Source organism: Dromiciops gliroides, chromosome 4, assembly GCF_019393635.1.
Source record: "Dromiciops gliroides isolate mDroGli1 chromosome 4, mDroGli1.pri, whole genome shotgun sequence".
Lineage (NCBI taxonomy): Eukaryota > Metazoa > Chordata > Mammalia > Microbiotheria > Microbiotheriidae > Dromiciops > Dromiciops gliroides.
In genome coordinates this window covers 164730923-164756896 of record NC_057864.1, presented here as the reverse complement: position 1 = coordinate 164756896, position 25974 = coordinate 164730923, and the positions used below count along the sequence as shown (strand labels likewise).

General features: G+C 38.8%; 1 protein-coding gene across 1 annotated transcript in view; it reads right to left on the bottom strand.

The window, feature by feature from the left end:
- BCAS3 (BCAS3 microtubule associated cell migration factor) overlaps nt 1–25339 on the bottom strand; it is a 789343-nt gene extending 764004 nt beyond the window's left edge. The window contains exons 1-4 of the mRNA XM_044003231.1: nt 25289–25339; nt 22107–22194; nt 16743–16797; nt 5636–5711 (exon numbers count right to left, since the gene is read on the bottom strand). Of these exons, the coding sequence (XP_043859166.1) occupies nt 5636–5711; nt 16743–16797; nt 22107–22177 (202 nt within the window). The 5' untranslated portion in view covers nt 22178–22194; nt 25289–25339. The remainder of the gene's footprint in view (nt 1–5635; nt 5712–16742; nt 16798–22106; nt 22195–25288) is intronic.
- Nucleotides 25340–25974: the final 635 nt, after the last annotated feature.

Here is a 25974-nt window from a genome sequence, read left to right as displayed (position 1 = left end):
AACGTTCCTAACTGCCTTACTAAAAACCCTTGCCTTTGCCTCCCCGAAAGTGTATATGCAACCATCCCAGGCATAAAGCCAAGGTGGCCAGAAAGCTGGGACAATGGGTGGATCTTCAGCACCCTGCATCTGGAGATAAGGCCTAGAGTGGTTCAGATGTTCAGGAGGAAACACAATATCCTCACTTCAAGGTCAAGGTCATAGAGTAAAAGCCTTCCTCCTTGCAGTGGGTTGAAGAGGAATGCTTCACTCTCATCCAAAGGAAGGAAGTCCCAAAAAACCCTATACGAACGACACTGAAACTTCCAGGCAACAGGGCAATACCTGACAGTCCTTGGACTACTTAATTGTCTTCCCTCAGCTAAGGCCCAGAGATCTCCCTTCCTCTCCCTAAGTGATAATTTAAACCCCTGAACAGAACTCCTTGGGGCTCTGCCCTTCTTCCTCTCCTTTATCTCCAATTGGGTTTCACTGTTGCTTGCCTGCCCACCAACTGCCAGTGCCAATGAGTATCAATGGGCTGCTAATAAAGTCTCTTGGAGTCAACCCTTCACACCTAAATCCAAGTGAACCAGCCAGAAGAACAAAAGGTCAAGCAGGTGCCATTGGTTCTTCCCTTTAGTCCTTGATCCACTGATCACATGAACACTATGAAATTGTACCTGCACAGTCAGAGATGGACTATCTTGCTATCCAGCCTGGAATGGGCAAAAGTCAAGCCACTGAACCACTGGCCCTAGTGGTAGTGACGTGGAATGGAATTTAGGGTCAAATTGATTGTTGAAAAAGAATTACAAGACTCAGTGACTCAGTTTCCCAAGTTTTATTGCAATACTGTGAGTGACCACAGGGAGAGAACCAGAAAAGTGGAAAGGTATCTCTTGAATTGTGAAAGAAAAGACAGTTATATTTATAGTATAGATAAATTGATTTATCAGTCTCATTATAATATTCTCCACCTTGGGGAGGTAACAGGGGAGGGCTTACCCTAATTTGGAGTTCCTAGGGGTCCTAAGCCAACCCCCAAGGTGGTACCTTTTTCAGTGGAGGTGTGTTTTGGGGGTTTACACATCATAAGGTGAATCTGGGCCTTTTCTGCACATCTCTTTCTGTTTCCCATGGCTAGTTTCAAAACGTACTTATTTTTCTTTTATTTCTAGTCTGAATTTCTACATGCTGCCATTTTATCATTGTTATAGTCTTCAGGTCTCCATGGCCTAGCTCCCTCTGTTCCCGTTATGGGCACTGATTTATGTGGGTACAAGAACCTAGCATCCTGACTTGTAAGTTATCCATTAACTGGGGTCTGACTCCCTTTTAGAGCTAATATCTGAATTAAGGCTTGGATCTTAGGTTTTTCTATTTTTGTTTTGTTTTGGGTTTTTTTAGGTTTTTCTGTTAACCCTTTTTTCACCTCCTACATCAGTAGGGACCACTACACCTCCTAACCTTAGCTCGTGAACCACTATATCAGTCTTCCAGGGAGCTGCACCAATATCCCTAATAAGCATGGTGCTATGATTCAGGACTTCAAAGCAAAGGCTTGGTTGAAAAACCTTGAGGTTCAGTGGAAAGGCTTTCCACATATCCCACTAGATCTGTAAAATGCTGGTGAAGGCAGGGATTAGAACACTTGCAGCCACACCAAACCCTGATGAACATGGAGCTGTGATTCATAATTTGAAAGCAAGGGCTAGAGGTCTCAACGTCATGCTTCGGCAATAGTGAACTCCTTTTCCTCTTAGACCTACGACTGGAGAAAAAGACTATGACTAGAGGATCAAAGCATTCCTATCAGGGTCAGGATCTGAACCATGTGATTTAACAAAAGGGAATCCTTCTCTCCTGTGGTCAAGACAAGCCCTGTGCCCCGGCAGCAATGTAAGTAGCAGCAGTACTGCTACTACCAGAATATGTACTTATAAAATAAACTCGGCCTGTACCTTACTCAGAAGACCCTCAAGGTCTACCAGTAGTTCTTATGCCACTCTTAGTAAACTAATATCCTATGAAAATAGGATTGTATTTCAAAAAGGAATCTATATAAATTATTATAAAATTCAATAGGTTAGGGCAGTGGGAAAATATGAATTCTAATGCAATATCACTGGGATTGTTGGCTGTGCAAAAAGTTTGAACTATATGTAAAAAGAGAAATTAACCATAACTTTTTCACTTCAAATGTTCAATATTATCTGAAAAAAAAAATCACAAAAAGGTAACTGGACTTATCTGTACAGAAATATTAATAGATGTTTTATATGCGACAGCAAAATATCAGGAAAAAAAACTATGCCCAACAACTGGAGAATGGATAAATAAATTACAGCCTATTAATGAAATAGAATATCATGGTGCCATAAATATGAATATAGAAAGACCTAAATGAAATTATACAAAGCACCACTGTGCCACCTAACTAACCCAAGATGACATCTTTAAAATAGGGTTGAGGTGTAGGAAGAATAGACTGGAGGAGGGGGAAGGGGAGAGATGGTCTCGGGAGAGGTAGTTCACATGAAGGAAACAAGAAAAAAACTTATGGAGGGAAGGGGAAGAGGGGGAAGGACTGGGGGAGTGAGTGAACCTTAATATCATCAGAATTGGCAACTGGCTCAAAGAGGGACTAACATACATACTCAAGTAGGTATAGTAATATATTTTTGCACTGAGGGAGGGGAGGGAGATAAAGTGCGGGGGAGAGGAGAAAGATGGAAGAGCATATTGGGGGAGACAGCAGTAAAAAGCAAAACACTTTTGAGGAAGGTGAAGACGTTCTGCATTATTGCACAAGTATGACATATTGAGTTGTTTGATTTCATAGGGAGGGTTGAGGAGGGAGGGAAGAAGAAAAATTTAGAACACAGAATTAGCTCAAAGACCTTAATCTCATCAGAGTGGGCTCAAGGAAGGAAAAACATTCACACCCAATTGGGAGGAGTAATCTATTTAACCCTACAGGAAAAGTAGGGGGGGAAAGAGGATAAGGAGGGAAGGGTGAAAAAAGGGAGTACAGAGTTGGGGAGGGGATAGTCAGAAGTAAAACACTTTTGAGGAGGAATAGGTTAAAAGAAGAAAGAAAATAGAGTAAATATCATGGGAAGGATGGAGGGAAATAGTTATGATGATTGATTATAATGACAAAACATATGGTACCTACTTTGCTAAGCTATTAAGAAGAAAATTCTTTGTCAAGTTTAAGGTACTATATACAGGTTATGATGAACAGGATACTATCAGAAAAACCTTGAAAGACCTATATGAACTGAAGCAGAGTGAAATGTACTGTATACAAAATAACAGCAATAGTGTAAGATGGTATGCTGGGAAGCATGTGGTTATTTTCAGCAAGGCAATGATCCAATATAACCCTGAAGGACTTTATGAAAATTGCAATCCATCTACAGAGAAAGAACTGATGGTACACATTTAAAAAAATTCTTTTTTGACAATTCCTTAATCTGAAGTTTTGTTTTTTAACTGTTTTATCTCACAACCTAGCTAATATGGGAATGTTTTCCATGACTACTCATGTATAACTTATTTTGAATTGCTTGAGTTCTGGTGGGCGGGGGTGGGAAGGGAGAGAGGAAGAGAAGTTGGAACACAAAGTTTTAAAAAATTTATGTCAAAATTTGTTTTGACATATATTTTGGAAAATAAAATTCTTTTCAGCTAAAAAAATAAATAAAATGAAATAACTGCAGATAATATTTTTAAAAATAAATTATACGAAGCAAAATCAGCAGAAGCAGAAGTATATACATCCTGACTAACAAATGTACTGAAAAGAAAGGCCCAGGCAGCAAAACTCGAGACAAACGTAGAAGGGGACAAAAGTTTTTTCTTTTTTTAAAATTTATTATTTATTGGCTTATCCTTGCTAAATGCTAAGGGTGTTACACAAGAATTTACTCCTTGTTTTGTGTATTTATTTGATGACTTGCTATAATTGATAGTTATTATAAGGGTTTATATTGGTTTATTATAATAAAACTTAAAAAAAATTTTTTTAATTACGAATTTACCTAGCTAATAAAGTGGAAATTAAGAAGAAAAAGTCAGATAATCTTAAAAACTCACTATACAAGGGGCTTTCCTACCTCGTATTCCAGTCATTTACACTGGAATCAACAAGATAAAAAAAATTAATCATAAATAGATAAAGGACCATAATGAAAAAATGAATAAAGAAGAGCAAATTTGGGAGAAAATCCAGAAGGGAAAAGATGAACTTATTAATAATGATTAAGAGGTTAAAAATATTAGCAATGGAACATAATAAAATGCAGCATCAATCTTAAATTTACATAATACTTTATGGTTTAAAAAGTGCTTTACCCACAACTGTGATGTATTGAGGGTAGGTGCTATTATTCCTATTATAAGAAGTGGAAATTGCAGTTTGGGCAGGTTATGTGTTCTGCCTAATTTAAAATAAATGTGTCAGAGCTAGGATTCAAATCCAGATCTCTCTAAGTTTAGTGCATTATTTTCATTTTGCCAGCCTGCCTTTCATGAAGGGAAGATATAAAAATTTTTCAAAGAAACTATCAATTATACAAGGAAAATTTGGCAGAAAAAAACTCAGAAGATAGAAGATACACAGTGTCCAAGAATCTTATCTACTTCAAATACACAGAGGAATCCTTATTCTATTCAAAGATAGAAGAAATCTCTATGCCTATATAATAAGAGATTTAGAAATACAATTTTTATGGGCTACAGAGCCAACAAGATGTGATGAAACCCTGGACTGAGACTCACATCTGGGCTTGAAGCTCAGTTCTACCTCTAATCAGCTTCCCTGAGTGTTTTATTATCTACAAAATAGAGTTAACAATAAATACTTACATATAAATACAATAAATACATGAGCTAGTCACTCATGGGACTGTTGTAGGGATGCCTCTATCAAATGGTGGTAAAAAAACAAAACAACTAGCTAAATAAGAGATGTTACCATTGAGAAAATTAACTACAGCTGGCAGTAAAAACTGAAGCAAGTATTCAACTACCATCATAAGGTATTTGTATCAAGCTTTAAGGCTGTCAAAGAGCTTTACCTATTATTTCATCTAATCCTCACAAGAGCCCTGAGAGTATTAATTATTCTCATTTTACAGATGGCAATGTCGAGGCTCAGAAATATTAAGTGATATGCCTATGGTCAAATAACTAGTGTCTGAGGCAATATTTGAACTGAGACAGGTCTCTCTCGAGTCCAAACCCAATATTGATTCCACTGAACTATGCAGCCTTCATAGGCCAAACCTCACATGAAGAGCTTCATAAAGAATGCAGGTCCACATCTTTTATGTTATTTGGAAGAGAGACTTTTTGTTGTTGTTTCAGTGCATCAAATTATAAAAATCTAAGGAAAAAAGATCAAATTTTTATCTTTGCAGACTATTTTGGAATTATAAATCCTTCACCAAAATTTGACTTCAATATACTTTTTATGAAAGAATATTTATTGGAGCTCTGAAAGTAATCTGTGGTCTAAGATTTCACTTTCTGGTTTAAAACTGACCAGCTTAAAATATAATAGTCTAGAGCCAAGGAAAGAGTTCTCATGGAATCAGCTCAACCTTGAATAAATATTTCAACAGCATGCATAAGAATAAAATCATACCATTTAAATCTGCATTTTCAAATCTGACCCATACTATTTTCTCCTTTTCTTCTGTGAGAGGTGAACCACTGTAAGCCTAGATGAGAAATAAAAATATTTATATTAAAATTGTATTCTACAACATTTAATAACCAAAAGTACCAATAAGAACTTTTTAAACTAATACTATATTCGTTGCAACAGTCCTCTTAACAGTCAAATTCCAGGGAGCTTCCTGTATAGCAAGCACTAAAATAAAACTAGATGGGGCAGCTAGGTGGCACAGTGTATAGAGCACCGGCCCTGGATTCAGGAGGACCTGAGTGCAAATCCGGCATCAGACACTTGACAATTATTAGCTGTGTGACCCTGGACAAGTCACTTAACCCCAATTGCCTCACCAAAAAAACAACAACAAAAATAAGAATAGATAAATGAAATGGAAATAGAATTTTTGGGGCAGCTAGGTGGCACAGTGGATAAAGCACTGGCTCTGGATTCAGGAGGACCTGAGTTCAAATATGGCCTCAGACACTTAACACTTACTAGCTGTGTGACCCTGGGCAAGTCACTTAACCCCAATTGCCTCAAAAAAAAAAGAGTAAACAAACAAATAAATAAATAAATGAATTGATAAATAAATAGAATAAAACTAGCTGTTTCACTCTCCAACTTCATCACCCACAGATTTAGGTAGCCAGCCCTATAAAAATAGCCATTTGAAAAAACAACACAGGAATTTGGAGCAGTTTTCTCCATATAGGAAATTTTCTGGAGGTGATCTAATTTTGTGTGACCTTGATCAAGAAAAGGTTTTGGACAACATAAAAGAAATTTCTATTATCCAGGAACAACTTGGGTAAAAATCACCACAGAAATTTAATATGAATATACTATAATTTTCTAATTATATATTTTTTAAATCAGCAAAAATCCTTATCACCCAATTGAAAACAAAAAATTAAACAAAATCTGTCATAAAAATGTATAGCAAGCAAAATAAATTTCCATATTGGTTGTGTAGGAAAAAATGTCTAATTCTGCATCCTTGAGTTCTTCACCTCTCTGTTAAGAGGCGGTTAGCATATTTCATCATTAGTCCCCTGGAACTGTGGTGTCATTGCACTGGTAAGAGTTCCTATTTCAAAATTGTTTGTCTTTATCTTACTTGTTGTCATTGTAAAAACTGTTCCAGTTCTATTCACTCTGCCTCAGTTCATAAGTCTTCCCAGGTTCTCTGAAATCATCTACATGATTTCTTATAACACAACACTACAATACTGTATTTGTATAACGAAACTTGTTCAGCCTTTTCCCAATTTATGGGCAATTCTTTCCCAGACTCCTATTCTTTGCCATCCTTAGATTGTTTTTGTCCATCCTTAGATTGCTAGGACTCCCTTAACCTACCCTTTCTTCAAGTCCCTATCAGCCCTTTTTCCCCTTCCCCTTTTATTTCTCTGTTGAGTGAAATATATTTCTGTACCCAACTCTGTGTGCCATACACACACACACACACACACACACACACACATATGCATGTGTGTATATATGTATGCTTTACATACCCATATATTTTCCCTCCTTAGACCAGTTCAGATAAGAATGAAGTTGAAATGTCAGCTACTCTTCCCTCCCTCTCCTCATTAGCATAGATGTCTACTTGCAAACCCTGATAATGTAAGATAATTTTCCTTTACCTTCCTTTCTCTTCTCCTTTTCCCTTTTCCCACGTCTATTCTTCTTCTCTTTACATTCCTCTTAAAATTATCAAGATCTAACAGAAACAACCACTCTCAGGCCTTGTCTCCATGACTCCCTCTATGTTCTCTGATGATGACAGGTTTCAGAGGGAACACATGTATCATCTCCACATATTTGAAAATAAGCATTTTATCCTTTAGACCACTATATATTCATTAGTTTTTACCTTTTAATGTTTCTCTTTAAAGTTTCTATGGAGTTCTAGTCTTTTCATCAGAAATACTTTAAAGTCCTCTATTTCATTAATGATCCATTTTACCCCCTGTAGCATTATACCCTGTTTTGCAGGACAAGTCAAGAATATCATGTTGAAGTTTTCTGTTCCTTGATAGTGGTAGCTGCTAAATTGTGTGTGATCCTGACAGTGGGGCCTGGGTACTTGAATTCTTTGTGGTTACTTGCACTATCTTTTTTTTTTTGGTGAGGCAATTTGGGTTAATGACTTGCCAAAGGTCACAAAGCTAGTAAGTGTCAAGTGTCTGAGGCTGGATTTGAACTCAGGTACTCCTGAATCCAGGGCTGGTGCTCTATCCACTGCGCCACCTAGCTGCCCCAGTCACTAGCACTATCTTTAAATTTGATCTGGAAACTCTGACTTTTGTTGGGGGCAGGGGGAGCCCTATATATTTGACTATAAATTTTCATTGTAAGGTTTCTTTCAAGAGGTGACTAATAAAGGGCAACTAGGTGGTGCAGTAGATTAATCACCGGCCCTGGATTCGGGAGGACCTGAGTTCAAGTCCAGCCTCAGACACTTAACACTAGCTGTGTGACCCTGGGCAAGTCACTTAGCCCTCATTGCCCTGGAAAAAAAAATTTGCTTATTCAAGAGGTGACTAATGAATTTTTCTTCTACTCTGCCTTAAGGCTCCATGATGTCTAAGCTCTTTTTTTTTATCTCCTGAAAGCCTATCATCATGACTTTCAGGTAGTCCAAAGACTTAAATTTTTTCTCTGTATTCTGTTTTCCAGGTTAGTGGTGATTGTTTTGCCATGAGATAGCTTACACCATTTTGTTTTGGGGTTTGTTTTTTTTTAATTTTTACTTTATTTTAATATTTCTTATTGTCTTATTTGCTTCTATTTGATCTATTCAAATTTTCTGGGAGTTTCTTGCTTGGGGAAGATTTAGTACCTATGTTGTTAAAAGAGCTATTAATTCCCTTTCTGATTCTTCCATAGCTGTCATTTCTTTTCCAATTTTTTGCTCAAATGCTCTCATTTTATTTATAACTTTTAAAAACTTTTTTAAACCCTTATTTCATCTCTTCCAGGAATAGCTGAGTTGCAGCTCAAGTTGTGTTTGTCTCTGAGACTTTGCTTGTAGATGTTTTGTAGATGTTTCTTCTACATTTGTGTTCTGAACTTCCATGACACCATAACAGTTCTTCATGGTGGGAATCTATTTTGCTAGCTTATTCTTCTACCCTTCTTCTTTACTTGAACCTTGATGTTAGCGCTGGGCTTTGTCCCACTTCTGGAAGGAAGGTCTAGGCTGGTCCTACTTCCTTGGAGTATTAAGTATTGCGTTATTCCAAGATACTGGGAACCTATACAAATTTTCGGTGTGCCTAAAGTACCCTGATCCAAAGCAAAGTTAGATCGGTGCCTCACTGTTTTGAACTCTACAAGTTCCTGACCTGACTTTGGGTCTGAACAACAACAGAACAGTTCTGTTAGCCAGCTGGAAAGCTCTGTTGGTTCAGGGCCATAAAATTATAGGCTCTCCTTCAGACTAGGATTCCTACTCTGGTTAATCTTCTGCAGGCTGGGCAAAAAACTGGACCTGAGACTCAGCTCTCTTCCTAGGACCTATACCACACCACTACTGCTTATTTCTCAACTTCCTCCTTTCTTGGCATACCACAAAGGGTCTGTCTTTTTTTTTTAATAATAAACATTTTTATTTATAGTTTTGGGTTCCAATTTTTATCCCTCTTTCCCTCCCCCCTTCCTGAGGTGGCAAACAATGAGATATAAGTTATACATGTATGTATGATCATGTAAAAGAATTATCATATTTTTCATTTTGTATAAGAAAATTTGATTTTTTAAAAATTAAATAAACTGAAAAATAGCATGCTTCAGTCTGTTCTATCAATATCAGTTCTTTCTTGGGAGGTGGATAGTATGTTTCATCAATAGTCCATTGGAATTGTCCTGGATCATTGTACTGTTGTGAATAGCCAAGTCATTTACAGTTCTTCAAACAATATTGCTATCTCTGTGTACAATGTTCTCTTGGTTCTGCTCATTTCACAATACATCATTTAATACATGTCTTTCCAGGCCTTTCTGAAGTCATCCTGCTTGTCATTTCTTATAGCACAATAATATTCCATCACACTCATATACCATAACTTATTTAGCCATTCCTCAATTGATGGGCATTCCTTTGATTTCCAATTCTTAGCCACTACAAAAGAACTGACACAAATATTTTTGTACAAATAGGTCTTTTCCTCTTTTGGGGGGATGTCTTTGGGTTATAAACCTAGCATTGGTATTGCTGGATCAAAAGGTATGCCCAGTTCTATAGCCCTGTGGGCATAATTCCAAATTTCTCTCCAGAATGACTGGATCTTTTCACAACTCCACCAATAGTGGATTAGCGTGCCAGCTTTCCCACATCCTATCCAACATCCAATATTTTCCGGTTTTGTTATACTTACCATTCTGATAGGTGTGAGGTGACAAAGGGTCTTTCTACCAAAGAGTATAGGGAGCCCTTCTCAGCCTGTCTTGGATCTGTGACTCAGAATTGGACAGTGGGCATCAAAGCTTCCAAATAGCACCTTTGTGGTGCCCTGGTATGGGTGTAAAAATGCCCCAATATGGTCTGAGACCTACTTCACAGCCTCTCCATGGGCACTAGAGTGCTCCATGTACAGTGTGCTCTTGGCCTGACCCCATGCTCAGTGACCTCTCCATTTGTTTTCTTGTTCCAGACAAGTCTCTTTTTCTATGTCCTTCTGTAGGTGTTCTTTAGAAGCAAGCTTCTCAGGAGGAGTTCAGAGAAACCTGGAGGGTCTTGCATGGGCTGATGATGAGTAAGATGAGCAGAACCAGAAGAACATTGTACACAGTATCATCAACATTGAGTGTTGATCTACTGTGATGGACTATATTCTTCTCACCAATGCAACGGTACAGAAGGGTTCCAGGAAACTCAAGATAGAAGAGGATCTCCAAATCCAAGAAAAAAAAAAAAAAGAACTGTGGAGTATAGATGCTGAATGAACCATACTATTTCTTTTATTTTTGGTGCTGTTGTTTTTTCTATTTTGAGGTTTTTCATCATTGCTCTGATTTTTCTCTTCTAACATGACTAATGCAGAAATAGGATTAATGTTATTATGTGTGTATATATATATATATATATAACCTATATCAGATTACCTGCTGTCTAGGGGAGGGGGGAGGGAGGGAGAAAAATCTGAAATTGGAAAGTTTGTATAAACAAAAGTTGAGAACTATCTTTACATGTAACAGAAAAAAATTAATTAATTAAGTAATTAAAAAAAAGAAGCAAGCTTCTTAAACGATGGGTCATGTAACTTAATGTGGGGATTGCAAAAAAATTTGGTAATAAACGTTTGATTTGTATATCTATTTTATATACCCATATACCCGGGGTCATGTAAAAAAATTCTCAGGAGAAAAGGATTACAAATGGAAAGAGTTTAAGAAGCCCTGCTTTATAAGATATACCAAATATGCTGTGTGATTTCCTCCAATTCTTTCAGATTTTATGAATACAAGTACAAATAAGAATACTCAGGCTATCCATATGTTTTCCCTCATTGCAACTATAACTGGCTCCCCTCCTTTTCTGGTCAGACCTGTCCGATCTGACTCACTCATTCTACATTCCAGCCACACTGGCCTACTTGCTGTTTGCTCTTCTTACATAACTTTCCCTCTCCTGCTTCTGCGCTTAAAATGGGATCCATAATGGTTAAAGGATAGCAACAAGAAGTTTTCAGAAGAAATCAAAGCTATCCATACATATATTTTAAAATGCTCTAAAATACTATTTTTTTCTGGGTTGTTTTGTTTGTTTTTTCTTTTTTGGGGGTGGGGCAATGAGGGGTAAGTTACTTGCCAAGGGTCATACAACTAGTAAGTATCAAGTGTCTGAGGTCAGATTTGAACTCAAGTCCTCCTGAATCTAGGTCTGGTGCTTTATCCACTGCACCACCTAGCTGCCCCTCTAAATCGCTATTAATCAGAGAAATACAAATACAAATACAAATTAAAACAACTCTGAGGCATATCATCTCATACCTTTCAAATTGGCTAACATGATGGAAAAGGAAAATGGCAAATACTGGAAAGAAAATGGAAAAGCAGGGGCATTAATGCACTGTTGGTAGAGTTGAAAATCGATCCAACCATCCTGGAGAAGAATCTTGAACTATGCCCAAATGGCTATAAAACTGTACATACATTGACCCAGCAATATCACTACTAGGTCTATATCCCAAAGAGATCCAAGAAAAAAAAAGGATTTATATGTACAAAAATATTTATAGCAGCTCTTTTTGTGGTGGCAAAGAACTAGAAACTCAGAAGAAATCTAAATATAGCTAAACAAGTTATGGTATATGATTGTTATGGAATACTATTGTGCTATAAGAAATAATGAGCAGGGGGCATAACATTGGTTCATTACTCTTTCCAGGTTTTTCGGGGATCATCCTGTTTGTTATTTCCTGTAGCACAAGACCATTCCACTACAATCATTTAATACAGATTGTTCCATCATTCCTCAATTGATGGACATTCCCTTGATTCTCAATTCTTAGCCTCCACCAAGAGTTGCTATAAATATTTTTTGTACAATTTTTCCCCCTTTTCTCTTTTTCATGATTACTATTGCTAACTGTTTCCCTTCCATCCTAGAATATATTTATTCTATTATCCATCTTCTTTCATCCTATCACTCTTCAAAAGGGATTTGCTTCTGTCTGTCCCCTCCCCCACTCTGCCCTTCCTTCTTTTGCCCCTCTTTCTTTATCCCTTTCCCCTCCTATTTTCCTGCAGGGTTATAGAGATTATTCCACTCAATTGAGTGTATACATTATTCCCTCCTTGAGCCAACTCTAATGAGATTGAGGTCTTTGAGCCAATTCTGGTGAGTGTTAGGCTCATTTACTGCCCAGATTAAACAGATTACTACACCCAGTTGGGTGTGTCTGTTATTCCCTCCTTGAGGCAGCTCTGATGAGTTTAAGGTCCTTGAGTCTTTTCTCGTGAGTGTAAAATTCATTTACTGCCCTGCTGCTCTCCCATCTCTTCTCCTACTCCATAAGCCTTTTCCTGTTTCTTTCATGTAGGATTTCACCTCTGCCCTTCCCCCTCCCCCAGTGAATTCCCTTAACCCCTCAATTTAACCCTAAAGATGTTATCTCCTAGCTAAGTGACACAGTGGACAAAGCATCACCCCTGGACCCAGGGGCATCCCAGTCAAAACCTGGCCTCAGACACAAGGCAGTCACCCACTGTATGACCCCAAATATGTCCCCCAGCTCCAATTTTTTATGGTTCTCTATTTGAAAGTCAAATTTGCCATTCAGTTCAGGTCTTTTCATCACACATATCTGAAAGTCTTCTTTTTCACTAAAGTCCCATTTTTTTCTGCTGAAAGATTATGCTGAGTTTTGCTGCGTAGGTGATTCTTGGTTGTAAAGACCTGGGCAAGGGGGAGACTACAGGGATCTATGCTGGTGCTGAGGCAGAACTTGGATTTTTCACCCCTGCTGAGAACCAGGGTTGAGTAGCAGACAACCATAACACACAAAGCTGGTTGATTAGCAAGTTGGTCTGAGGGTCATCTAAGGACCAGGGAACAGGCCAGGCAAGTGAAGAACCTGATCCTCCTTAAATCATACCACCTGGGACTTCTTAAGCTTGGGCTACTGCAGCCTGGAAACAGTGCCCCACTTTAAGGAGCTAAAAGTCTAGTAAAAGAAAGGCAAGATGAGCCGACAGAAAAAGGTGAGGACCATAGAAAGTTTCTTCAGTAACAAGGAAGACCAAGTGGCGCCCTCAGAAGAAGATGTCAGGGCTCCTATATCTAAAGCTTCCAAGAAAAATAAGGGCAAAGGAAATGGGATTACAACCAAGAATCACCTACCTAGCAAAAATAAATATATTTTTGAAAATGCTTTTTAAAAGTAATAAAATGCTATAATGTAATACCTCCTTCCTTCTGCTGCTAGGAATTCGTGGTTACCTTAAAAGTTCAGCTCATCAATTCAAATGCTACCTCCTAACCTGAAACAATTTTCAATGCCCCCAAATTGTTAATGTTCTCCCACTCCATGAAATTATTTTGAATTCACTCTGTATAAATTGTGTCTTTATCTGATTCTTGTGGGTGTCTCCCAATAGAATATATGCTCTTTGAAAGCAGAAACTGTTTCTTTTTTCACTTTGTGTCCATAGCACATAACACAGTACCTGGCACATAGCAGAAACTTGATGTTTATTGAAGTGAAATGAATTTAGTCTCTTTTACTTTTACATCTTCAACTCAAGTCACAGTACATCATATGTTACAAACTAATTGCACCCACCATGAACCTTTCCACTGCCATTTGGAGTCCCTCAAATTCTGGTTCTTCTCAGATCATGGTATTTGATTTGTAGCCACATACACATGACTTTGAGAATAGTTGTGTTTAAAAGATAGGTTTTCTTTGTGGAAAAGAATAGACAAAAGCACATACAATCCAGTGCTCTCTCTTCTATTTTACATCCATCTCCAGGGCCTATCCAAAATATATTAATTGACAGCCTAACATTTAATGAGCTGGCCATCAAACTATATACCAAGATACAAACATATATTCTTCAAACACTTCTTTTTATCCTGGGTATATTGCAAAGCCTATCACTTCTAATTGGTCAAGAATCTTGTTGATGATACTTAGCACATCAACTCTAAATTCTACCATCTAATTCAAGTTTCTCTAGAAATTGTTTGTCCTTTCCACCTCCCTTTTTAATTAGATTACCCACGCAATTCCTTAGCTCTAACCAAATGAATCTTCTTGCTAACCCTAATGCACAATTTGGCAATTTCTACTTCTAATGTCAAACTAATTTTTCCTTATTATATGCCTTTACCCCAATTTGTTTGCCATTTATCCTACAAAATCAAACATCTTTCTTCTACAATCTACCTCTCCTCTCTCTGCATCCCCTTTTCCATTATTATCACCGTCACTCAGGCTCAAAACCTTGTAGTCAACTTTCTTTCTTCTTTCTCCCTCACTCCCCACCATGGACAATAAAATTCCCACAGATTCTACCTCTACAATCTCTCTCCTATCCCATGATCCTCACTTTGCAATCCTACTATAATCACCGTAGTTCAAGCTCATATCACATCTTGCCAAAACTATTTTCATAACCTTCTAATTCTTCTTCCTATCTGCAGTCTCTTTCAGTTCTTGCCCTCAACTTACATAAAGTCTAATAAAATTGAGGAAGGAGATAATAAAACAAATTAAAAATAACTTTTTATTTTCCCTGTAATTTCATTAGTGTAGAGAAATTTCTACTGATACAGTTTTAACAATCAATGTATGGTACTTACTGGAGATTGAAAAAAAAAGACATTATGTAATTATATACAATTTTTTTGTGTGTCCAAATCATGAATTTGAGTATGAAGCCCTTTCATTTCAAAAACTCCTTCCACCAACTCATATGGATAACTCATATGCAACTTGTCTTGGAGGAAGGTTAAGTAACACCCTTGGTCACACAGACAACATACAATTTATTTTATTCTATATTTTACAAATATCCACTTACAGCTTGCTAATATTCTCCAGTTATTTTATCTATTTAGTCTCCTTAACGAGATTAACTTCTATTTTAATACAGAACTACTTTTCATAGTGTCCCTTACCTACAAATAGTATATGCTTAATTAAAGTTGTTGACAATGAAAAGGGAATGAGATACATTTCTGAATACATAAGTTCTGTTTCCACTTCATTATGGGGGGGGGGGCGGGGCAATGGGGGTTAAGTGACTTGCCCAGGGTCACACAGCTAGTAAGTGTCAAGTGTCTGAGGCCAGATTTGAATTCAAGTGCCCTGAATCCAAAGCCAGTGCTTTATCTACTGTGCCACCTAGCTGCCCCTGCATTCTTACTCTTATTATCTACTGGTACTTTTCCTTTTATGTTGACTGTGGTCTATTTTAAACGTCCCTCAGAGTTTATGTGGCACTAATGGTCTTTTTCAACAACAGATGACATGAGGAGAAAAAAAGTCAATGTCATGAAGCCTCCTCCCTAAATTCAGCAGTTCAGTTACAGATAATTCTAGTATATATTCTAGATTATTATAGGGACAGGTGGCACAGTGGATAGAGTGCCAGGCCTAGAGTCAGGAAGACCTGCATTCAAATCTGTTCTCAGACACTTACTAGCTGTGTGACCCTGGGCAAGTCACTTAACTAATGTTTGCCTCGGTTTTCCTATCAGTAAAATGGGGCTAAATAATAGTGCCCACCTCTCAGGCTTATGTTGAGGATCAAGTAAGATAATAATTATAAAGTGCTCAGCATAAAGCCTGGCACATAGTAAGAACCATATAAATGTTAGCTAGTATTAGTAGTATGGCCCCTTTTATTCTCTTTCCTAGGCATAAGAAGGACAAGTCTTGGGAATATTACCCCTCCAAGGGACTGTCAGGCAGAACTGATAACATGAGGAGTAAAACTGAAGTGGAAACAGAACTTATGTATCCAGGAAATCCTAAACATTTTACTACTGATGAAGCCTCATATTCTGCAAAGAAAATTCAAAAGCATTCCAACCTCTATTACTATTACTGGGAAAGAACAAGTGGTATATAAAAGCCTAACTAGCCAGAGGGAGAAAAGCAGTTCAGGGTAACTAGGCTTTTGTGTATATGGCTTTAAAACACTATTCAACAAGAAAATAGATGCATCTTTGTGTTTAAGTCTAATTTCCAGTTCATGAAATTACTCATCATATTCTACAAACACAGAACATAAAGAAAGGGAACAAAAAGACTTCAGAAGCAGAACTGGGAAAAAAGATCCAATGCTAGGGCCTCTCATTCCCCTAGCTCAACTAACCCATAAAGCAGAGTCATCCCTGGAGGCAGTAATTGCTCCACTGGGCTGTTCCAACAAAAGCCAAAGAACAAAACCCTCCTCTCAAGACAGGCCAAATTGCATAGTCACAACTATGGTCTTTCAACTGAAATTCTGGAGGGGAAAAGAGCAAAAGCCTATTGGAACTTGGACTAAAGTAACTGAAGCCCTTCTACCTGAGGCAAAATAAAAACATTTCTAGAGGCACAGAGTCACTTACCTGTGGCACAACATCCTGAAGGAAAGTCACAACACTCTCCATATAAGATTGCTCCCTGGGGGGAAAAACAGAATAAAATGGAGAAAAATCACTATGGAAGCTTAAGATAATAGAGAATTCTGTAAATAATGTAAAATATCAGTTTATAAGTTCTGAGATTACTCAGCCTCCCCTCTGAGTGAGCCAATAGAAGAAGAGTTCAATTTCCATCACAGGGTTTTCAACTTATCCATTATGGGGCAGTCTCATTTTTCTAGTATGATAAGCCTCTTTCATAACCCAAAAGGCTTGAATGTAACTGAGTTTGGAGATTTAAAAAAATGTTTTTAAATTAGGAATGGAATTTAACAACAAAGGAAAAAACAATATGAACATATATTCAGAATTCTTTCCTAGAATATTTATAGCCTTCTCCTCTTGATCAGGTCATTTTTTTCCATACATGCAGATAACTGTTTAAAAGGATGATGGAGGGGGCGGCTAGGTGGCGCAGTGGATAGAGCATTGGCCCTGGATTCAGGAGTACCTGAGTTCAAATTCGGCCTCAGACACTTGACACTTACTAGCTGTGTGACCCTGGGCAAGTCACTTAACCCCCATTGCCCTGCAAAAAAAAACAAAAACAAAAACAACAAAAAAAACAAACCAAAAAAAAAAAAAAGATGATGGAAAAGGAACTCTAGTGAAGGATACTCTAGTGACTTACTTAAGCAATAAGTTTACCTCTGACTCAGTACAAAACAACGCCTTTAGTTAGGCCTAAAACAAATGGTGCTGATGACTCCACACTAAGTGTTCTGCCCTGCAAATTTGAAACAATATTTTGTTGCAGGTGCAGAGTGTAAAGATGTAGGACTACAGTAATTAAGGCCCCATGGCTCTGTGGCAAGGTTAAAAGGTGTGAAAGATTTCTCTAAAAAGAGGCACAAAGTAACACATGTAACTTGCCAGTGATAATTAAAATGGGAAGGATGTGAATATCAGTAGTCAGAGAAAGCACAGACAATACAAATTTGTTTTAAAAAGATGAGTAATCCTAAATCTTAAAAAATCACCCAAAGACCTACAAATGCCAGCTGTAGGCAAAAATATTTAAGAAAAATGACCAAAGCTATTATTAAATGTACATAAAGCACCATGCTGTATTTTTCCAGAATTACAATATATATCAATAGATTTCTTCTCATGCAACAGCTAAGAGAAATTACAAGAAATACAATTTTCAAAACAATTCACCGACTTTAAGGAGCAAAAGAGTATTTCACTAATATCTGTCACAAGCATGAAGCAAGAAGTCATGGGTGGCACTGGAAAGCATAGACTGTAATAACAAAAATGGAAAGACTCAGCTATGGTAAAAATCAACAAAGAGGTTAACATTTTCTTGAATAAGAATAAAAGAGGACTTTGTGTTTTCTAAATAAGACAATATTTTTATTTTAAATAATAAATGACCTTGGACAAATTTATAAGATAACTGATTTTAGAGCTAGAAGGGATCATACAGGTCTAGTTCAACTTCTCTCCTTTTAAAGAGGAAGAAACTGAGGCCTACAGTAAGTAGCAGAGATTCAATGAAATGAGGTAATGTGCTGTAAGAAACGATGAGCAGGAGTTCAGAGAAACCTGGAGGGTCTTGCATGGGCTGATGATGAGTGAGATGAGCAGAACTAGAAGAACATTGTACACAGTCTCATCAACGTTGAGTGTTGATCTACTGTGATGGACTATATTCTTCTCACAAATGCAATGGTACAGAAGAGTTCCAGGGAACTCATGATAGAAGAGGATCTCCAAATCCAGGAAAGAAAAAAAAGAACTGTGGAGCATAGATGCTAAATGAACCATACTATTTCTTTTGTTTTTGGTGCTGTTGTTTTTCTATTTTGAGGTTTTTCATTATTGCTCTGATTTTTCTCTTACATGACTAATGCAGAAATATGATTAATGTTATTATGTGTGTGTGTGTATTATATATATATATATATATATATATATATATATATATATATAAAACCTATATCAGATTACCTGCTGTCTAGAGGAGGGGGGAGGGAGAAAAATCTGAAATTGGAAAGCTTGTATAAACAAAAGTTGAGAACTATCTTTACATGTAACAGGAAAAAAATAAAATACTTTATTAATTAAAAAAAAGTTAAGGAAGATCTAAACTGAAGTTTTCGCTATGTGACTGAACAGAAGGAGATATACTGTGAAGGTGGAATTAGATAGACTTGCCAGTTAATGATATATAGATAGTGAGGAAGAGGCAAGGGTCAAAGAGAATACCCAGGTTGTAAACCCGGCTAACAAGAAAGATGATATGTAGTACTCACAACAGAGATAGGAAAGTTAGGAAGAAGAGATGATAAATGGGGGATAGAAGAAGGTAATGAGATCTGTTTTGGCCATGAGCTTAAGAAGCCTTCAGGCCGTCCAGTTGGAAATGTTCACTAGCCAGTTAATGATGAAAAACTGGGCCTATGGAGAAAAGTTAAGGCTGGATATACAGTCAAAGGCAGAGATGATTTTGAACCCCTTGGGAACCATGATGGAATGCCCAAGAAAGAGAATGTAAGCTACACCTAAACATAATGATTAAGAATTGGTGAGGCATGATAAATAATAGGACAGGGGCATTCAAGGGCATATATAGTTCAATTGGTGAGTTAAACTGAGGTAAGATTGGTGAAGGAGGAAAGAAAAGTCTGAATCAATATAACAAACAATCTGGGAAAATACCAAGGTATGATGAATTTGGAGGTAGCTTTGAGGACAAAGAGATTTGGGATGACTGAAGCATAGGAAAATTTGGAGGGACAGGGAGTTTATGGCTAGAGGACATTTAGAAAAAATCTTCACCATGGCCCAAAGATAGCTTTCTCAAGAAGTTAGACTATGAGCAAGAAAGAGTAAGTGTGCAAGTATAGCAGAGTCATAGAGAATACAGAGGGAATTAATAGGAAGCCTGAAAAGGTGGGAAGGGCCCAGGATGTGAAGTTTTTAAATGCTAAACAAAGGACTTTATATTGGATCCTTAAGGAAACCAGAAACCACTGGAATTTATTGAGCAAGAAAATGACTTGGTTAGACCTAGAGTTTAGAAAATTCACTTTTGTGTGGAAGATGGATTGTAATGACAAGGGCCTTAAGGGAGTGGGATCACTAAAAAAGCTACTGCAACAGTCCAGGTAAGAAGGGACAAGGGTCTGTGCTAGGATGGTAGGTCTGTTTGAGTGGAGAGAAGGGGATATATTTAAGAAATATTTCAAAGGTGGCAATGACAAGATCTCACAAATGGGGTAAGAAGGAGTGAGGAATTAAGGATGACACCAAGGTTTTGAGCCTGGGTAACTGAAAGGATGGTGCTACCCCTTAAGAGTAATAGGGAAGGGGGCAGCTAGGTGGCACAGTGGATAAAGCACCGGCCCTGGAGTCAGGAGTACCTGAGTTCAAACCCGACCTCAGACACTTAACACTTACTAGCTGTGTGACCCTGGGCAAGTCACTTAACCCCAATTGCCTCACTAAAAAAAAAAAAAAAAATCCAACCTCAGACACTTGACACTAGCTGTGTGACCCAGGGCAAGTCACTTAAGCCTCATTGCCCCAAAAATTTTTTTAAAAAGAGTAAATAGAGAAGTGTCATATGATCATGATGGAATACTGTTATGATAAAAAAATGATAAGCAGGAGAGTTTCAGAAAAATCTAGAAAAACTTAAATGAACTGATGCTAAGTAAAGTACGTAGAACCAGGAGAACACTGCACACAGTAACAGCAACATTGAAAGGATGATCAACTATGACCTACTTTGATAAATACAATGATCCAAGACAATTTTGAAGGAATTATGAAGAAAAATGCTATCCACCTCCAGAGAACTGATAGTCTGAGTGCAGAGTGCAGAGTGAAGTATAATTTTTTCACTTTCTTTATTTTTCTTGAATTTTTTATGCAACATAGCTAATATAGAAATATGTTTTACATGATTTCACATGTATGACTGATATCACATTTCTTGCCTTCTCAATAGGTGGGAAGGAGGGAGAGAATTCAGGATTCAATATTTTTTAAATGAATGTTAAAAGTAAATAATACCCTGGGCAAGTCACTTAACCCCAATTGCCTCACTTAAAAAAAATTTTTTAAAGTTAATAATAAATTTCTTTTTTAAAAAAGAGGGAAAGGTCTGGGGGAAAGATAATGATTTTCTTATAGACACATCGAGTTTCTGTTACCTATAAGATATCTAGTTCAAAATGTCCAACAGGAACTTGGTACTGCAGGGCTAGAGTTGAGGAAAAGAAGACTAGGGATGGATATGTAAATCTAGAAATCATTTACAAAAAGATGATAGTTGAACTCTGTGAGATCAAGAGATCATCAAGTATATAGGAAAAAAGAAAAAAGGAGCACTGGACAGAGACTTGGGGGATGTGACAGTTACTGCATGTGACAGCAAAAGAGAATAAGGCGTATTATTCGACTCAAAAGGAGGAGAAACAAAAGAGAACAGTGTCATGAAAACTGAGATAGAATATTCAGGAGGCGAAGGTACTCAACAGTGCCAAATGCAGCAAACAGGTCAAGATGAATGAAGACCCAAAAAAAAAGCCATTAGATTTGGCAAATAAGAGATCAATGGTAACTTTGAAGAGAACAGTTTAACTTAAATGATGAGGTTGGAAGGAAGACTGCAGAATGCTTGGAAGTTAGTGAGAGAAGAGGAAAGGCACCTAGGAAGAGATCTAATCAGCATGAAAAGTAAGAGCAAATTAGGGTTTTTAAGGATGGGAGAGACATTGGCATATTGGCAGGCAGTAGGGAAAGACTCAGATTATAATGAAAGATTGACAATTAGAAAGATTGTAGATTATAGTGAACTCAAGCATTTATGCAGAGGGATTAGCCTTGGAACTTCATCAGAGACTTAAAGGAAGATATAGTAGGGATAAAGTCAAGAAGGTAAAAAGGAGTTTTTTCAGTAAAGTATGAGTTGACATGCCCAACTAAAATGGTGGAGAAGGGAGTAATGTGGGAGGCTTGGAAGAGACAGTTCAAAGAGGAATAGAGAATTGTTTAGAGAAGAATAAAGGGATTGCCTTATGGCAGTGTCCCAGATAAGATAAGGAACATAAATTTGCAAGGGACCCAACCTATGGCTGAGGCAGAATAAATGGTCCTCAATACCTTTCTTTCAAGGAATCTACTTATCTGATAAGGCCAAAATAAAAAGTACTTTCCAAGCCTAAGCACAGCCTCAGAAAAGGAGAGAAACCACTTCAATTACTGGTCATGGCTAGAGGTACAAATGAGTCTAAATTTTCATTAGCCAATAGGATTATTCTGAAATTTTCTTACGTTACAGCCTGAGGACGAACCACAACTCCTCCAGTACATCGGCTTGGCCTTCGTGGAGATTCTGTAGCCATGTCTGTTTTTACAATACCTATTTCCAAAAGAGAAGAAAAAAATACAATCACTTTGTGAGAAAATTTATGCTCACCTGATTCTTGGTATTTTCAGGACTGCTCAATTTGTGATATTTCTTTAGTAATTATTGTCCCAAGAGAGACTAGGAGAAAAGTATCTAAATTTTTATTTCATAATAATTATAATAGCTCACATTTAAGATAGGGTTTTGGGGTTTATAAAGTGCTTTCCTCACAAAAACCTTATAATATAGGTAGCTGAGTTATATCACCAATTTGCATTTGAATAAAAGGAAGAAAGGAAAAATTAAATGACTTGCTAAGGATCACTTTAACAGTTAGCATCAAATCCAAGTCTGCTAACTCATTCAAAGCTCTTTCCACTATCCAACATTCCCTTTCTTAAGTTTCATGTAAGCTTTCATTTCAAAACCAATAAACCAACTTCAAACTCTCATAGATTCATTCATTCCCAGCAAGGGGAAAAAAACAGAACACAGAGAGAAAGATTTATAGTAAAATAAACATCAATATATCTGAACCTTCTCTAGGAACCTGAGTTCAAAAATTTCCTACACTGTTTTCAAATCAAGAGGACTTTATTAGTGCTTGTTTGAAATACTTATCCTGTGTTTGTTTTTTAAATATTGGATACCTGTATTATAAATTGGACTTGGTACTGTATTTGTCCATAACAAGCGAACTAAGAACAGTTTTCCCACAGGTTAAACGTCATTCAGTACATATTGCACTGCCAAAGAATGGCAACTGTTACTTCCCAAAAACCCTACTGGTAATTTACAAGCAAAGGGTTGGTCTGGATATATTTATGAAACTAAAGCAGGAAAAGTTAATCTAGAGTCCTAGAACTAGTTCATGCTGGCTGTGTAACCCTGGGCAAGTCACAACCTCTCAGCCTCAGTTCCTTTCTCTGTAAAATGGGAATAATAGCACCTCCCAACAACCAGGGTTGCTGTGAGGATCAAACGTGTACAGCATTTTTTATAAACTTTAAAGTGCCTACAAATGCTAGATATCATTATTAATGATAGTTTAATTACTACTTCAATGCAATTGGTTTCCTTTGTAATTCTAAGCATTTTATTTTATGCATTTAAAAATATTGAGAAGGTATTCATTAGCTTCAAGACTTGATAAATGGGTCTATGGCATGAAAAAAGATTAAGAATTCCTGTATTACAGAGTGTTGAGTGTTTGTTTAGAATGTGGACACACTGAAAACTCTCAATATCTAGTAAGGCATACTAAGCAACTGGAGATGATGTGGTTGGTGCCCTTTTAGAACTAAGCTACCCTCTGTGCTAGGCCTGCATTTTAGCTATTACACACATTTGTGGGAGCCTTCCACCAAAATTTTTAGACCTTAAGAGTTTCTGGTCCCACCCATGCAGTAACTTTGCAACCTTAAGTGTAAGCCTTAGAGACCAGAGGGTAAAAGCCCATGAACCCCTACAGTTCTAGTATAAGAATTCCTAAGTCTGAGGAGCTATCACACAGCCCTGGGGCTATAGAAACAAGAGACTGTGTCATGATATGGCAGAGGGAAGGGGGGAAAAACGTCAACTTTGCCCTCCACTGAAAAAATGAGTTACTGGGATGGTAGAGGTTCCTGAAAAAAGGAGACTGTTTCTATAACAAAACCAAGTTCATTTCCATTGGAGGGGAATCCAAGCTTTTAAAGTAAAATCATAAGGCTGGAGGCCTGATAAGAAGGCAAGGAGCTAATTCTCTTGTAAGGCCAAATTAGTTTCCCTTCAGAGGGACATTCACGATAGAAGGCTGGAGCATTCTCCCTTCTGCAAAGGAAGATTCGGTCCCAACCAAAGGCTTGTATCCCTAAATCGGGGAACTCCCCAGACCAAGCCCTCACATAGTGAAGAATGAATCCTAAATCAAGTAAACACCACCTCATTCAGGCAAACTTCTTTTCTCCCAGCAGTCCCACCTGAGCCAGACAGAAGAACCTCTCTCCCCATGCTTCCAAAAGACAACTCTAAACCTCTGAACCCTCCAGGCCGCTTCTTAACTTTGGGACCAATTGGGAACTTGGGAATGCCTCAAAAGTGAGTCCTGGAGAGCATGAAACAGAGCTCCTGCTTGAGGGGAGGGAATGGAGGGGGGGTGGGGGGGGCGCGAAGTAAAGAAATCTGCCATTGATTGACTGTCCAGGAGCACAGCACAACATCTAGCAGGAGTTCTTTACAAGGACCCTAAATCTGGAGCTGAAAGAGGGAGCCCCTAAGACCCTGCATTCGGAGCAATGGGGGAGGGAATCTGTCAGCTGAGCCTGGAGAGAACAATAAAGTGGGGTCACTCGTAGGGAGGGAAGCACCCCTTCCTCCTGCAACAAAAGCGACCCCCTTCTCACCCTATCCCACTCCAGTCAGCGATTACAACAGGGGGGAAGGGGGCCTCCGCTTCCGTAAGAGAGGAGCTGTGGTGCCCCCGGGCCCCGGGGTCCTCCCTCCCCGGCCCAAGCTTAGGGGCACCCCAAAGCTGCCCTGGGGTGGGGCGGGTCCTTGGCCTCGGACTCGCGAGTTCCGGGGGGCCCTTTCCCAGCCTTGACTGGAACGCTTGCGGCCACGGCTACCCCTCCCTGCCCCTGGGCATAACCTCCCACCACTAACCTGACACCCACCGCCCAGCGCGCACCCAGCCACCCTCCCCGCTCTGCGTCCCGCCCCGGAAGTCCGCCCGCCCCCAGCCCTTCAGTCTCCGCAGCCCTTCAGACCCCTCTGTCCCCTCACCGGCTGCCCCGCCGGTTACCGGGCTCTCCTGCTGCCTTGCTCAATGTTTAGAGTCCCCCTTCGATGAGTGACAGGCTGCGCCTCCTACCTACGCCACGGCGGAACTTGCCGACTGGCCAATCCCAGGGGCGTTTCGGCCACAAGCGGGCACCGCCCCCGAGGGCCAGCTGAGCCAATCGACAACGAGCAAAGTCTTAGCCAATCGGAAGCAGTTCGGAGGAAAACACCATAGGGGGTAAGTTCGTCTCAGATTCCGTAGTGAAAACAACCAGGACGCAGACCACAGCAAATAAGCTCGTTTTCCCTGAAGACCCTGGCTCATTGGCCTTTGAGAGAAACCCACCCGCGGTAAGATCCCTTTGGCGTCCCTTTTCCTTAAGTCTGTCAGGAGCTCGGGTGTGTGTGTTTACATCGAATTATCGCGACAGCTGATTCGAAACTCAGAGCACGTGGACATGGCAGCTGCCAATCATAGGCTGTGGCCATTCATCAGCGCCAAACCCGCCTTTATGCCCCGCCTCCTTTTGCAGTGTTTACCTTCCGGCTCCTAGGTGCCAGCCACTGCTTGGGGAGATTACGGAGGTGCTGGCGGGAGACAGCCTTAGTCCGCATGTGATGAGGAACCACTGAGAAGGAGCGGAGCCTCCAGGAGGTGGGAGCGGGACCAGGACGTGAGCTAGGCTGATAGGTTCCTTCAGAGCCTCAGGTTCCATCACCCCAATTGGGGGTGGGGGGGAGTCTGCCTCTGCTCCCCGACTATCTCCGTGGTGGAAAAAGGGACCTTCCTTCTTTAACGGTGAGGCCTTTTCTGGTTCTTTCGCAAGTAATGCTACTAAGTAAGCCTTATGCAGCGTGAAGCCGTGACTATGAAACACCTTGGAAGCGTTTATTAAGCACCTGCTATTAGCTAGCATTTATATAGCACTTTAAGGTTTGCAAAGTGTTTTGCAAACATTGTCTCATTTTATTCTTATCTGGGAAGTAGATGCTATTATCCCCATTTTATAGTTAAGGAAACTGAGGCTACCC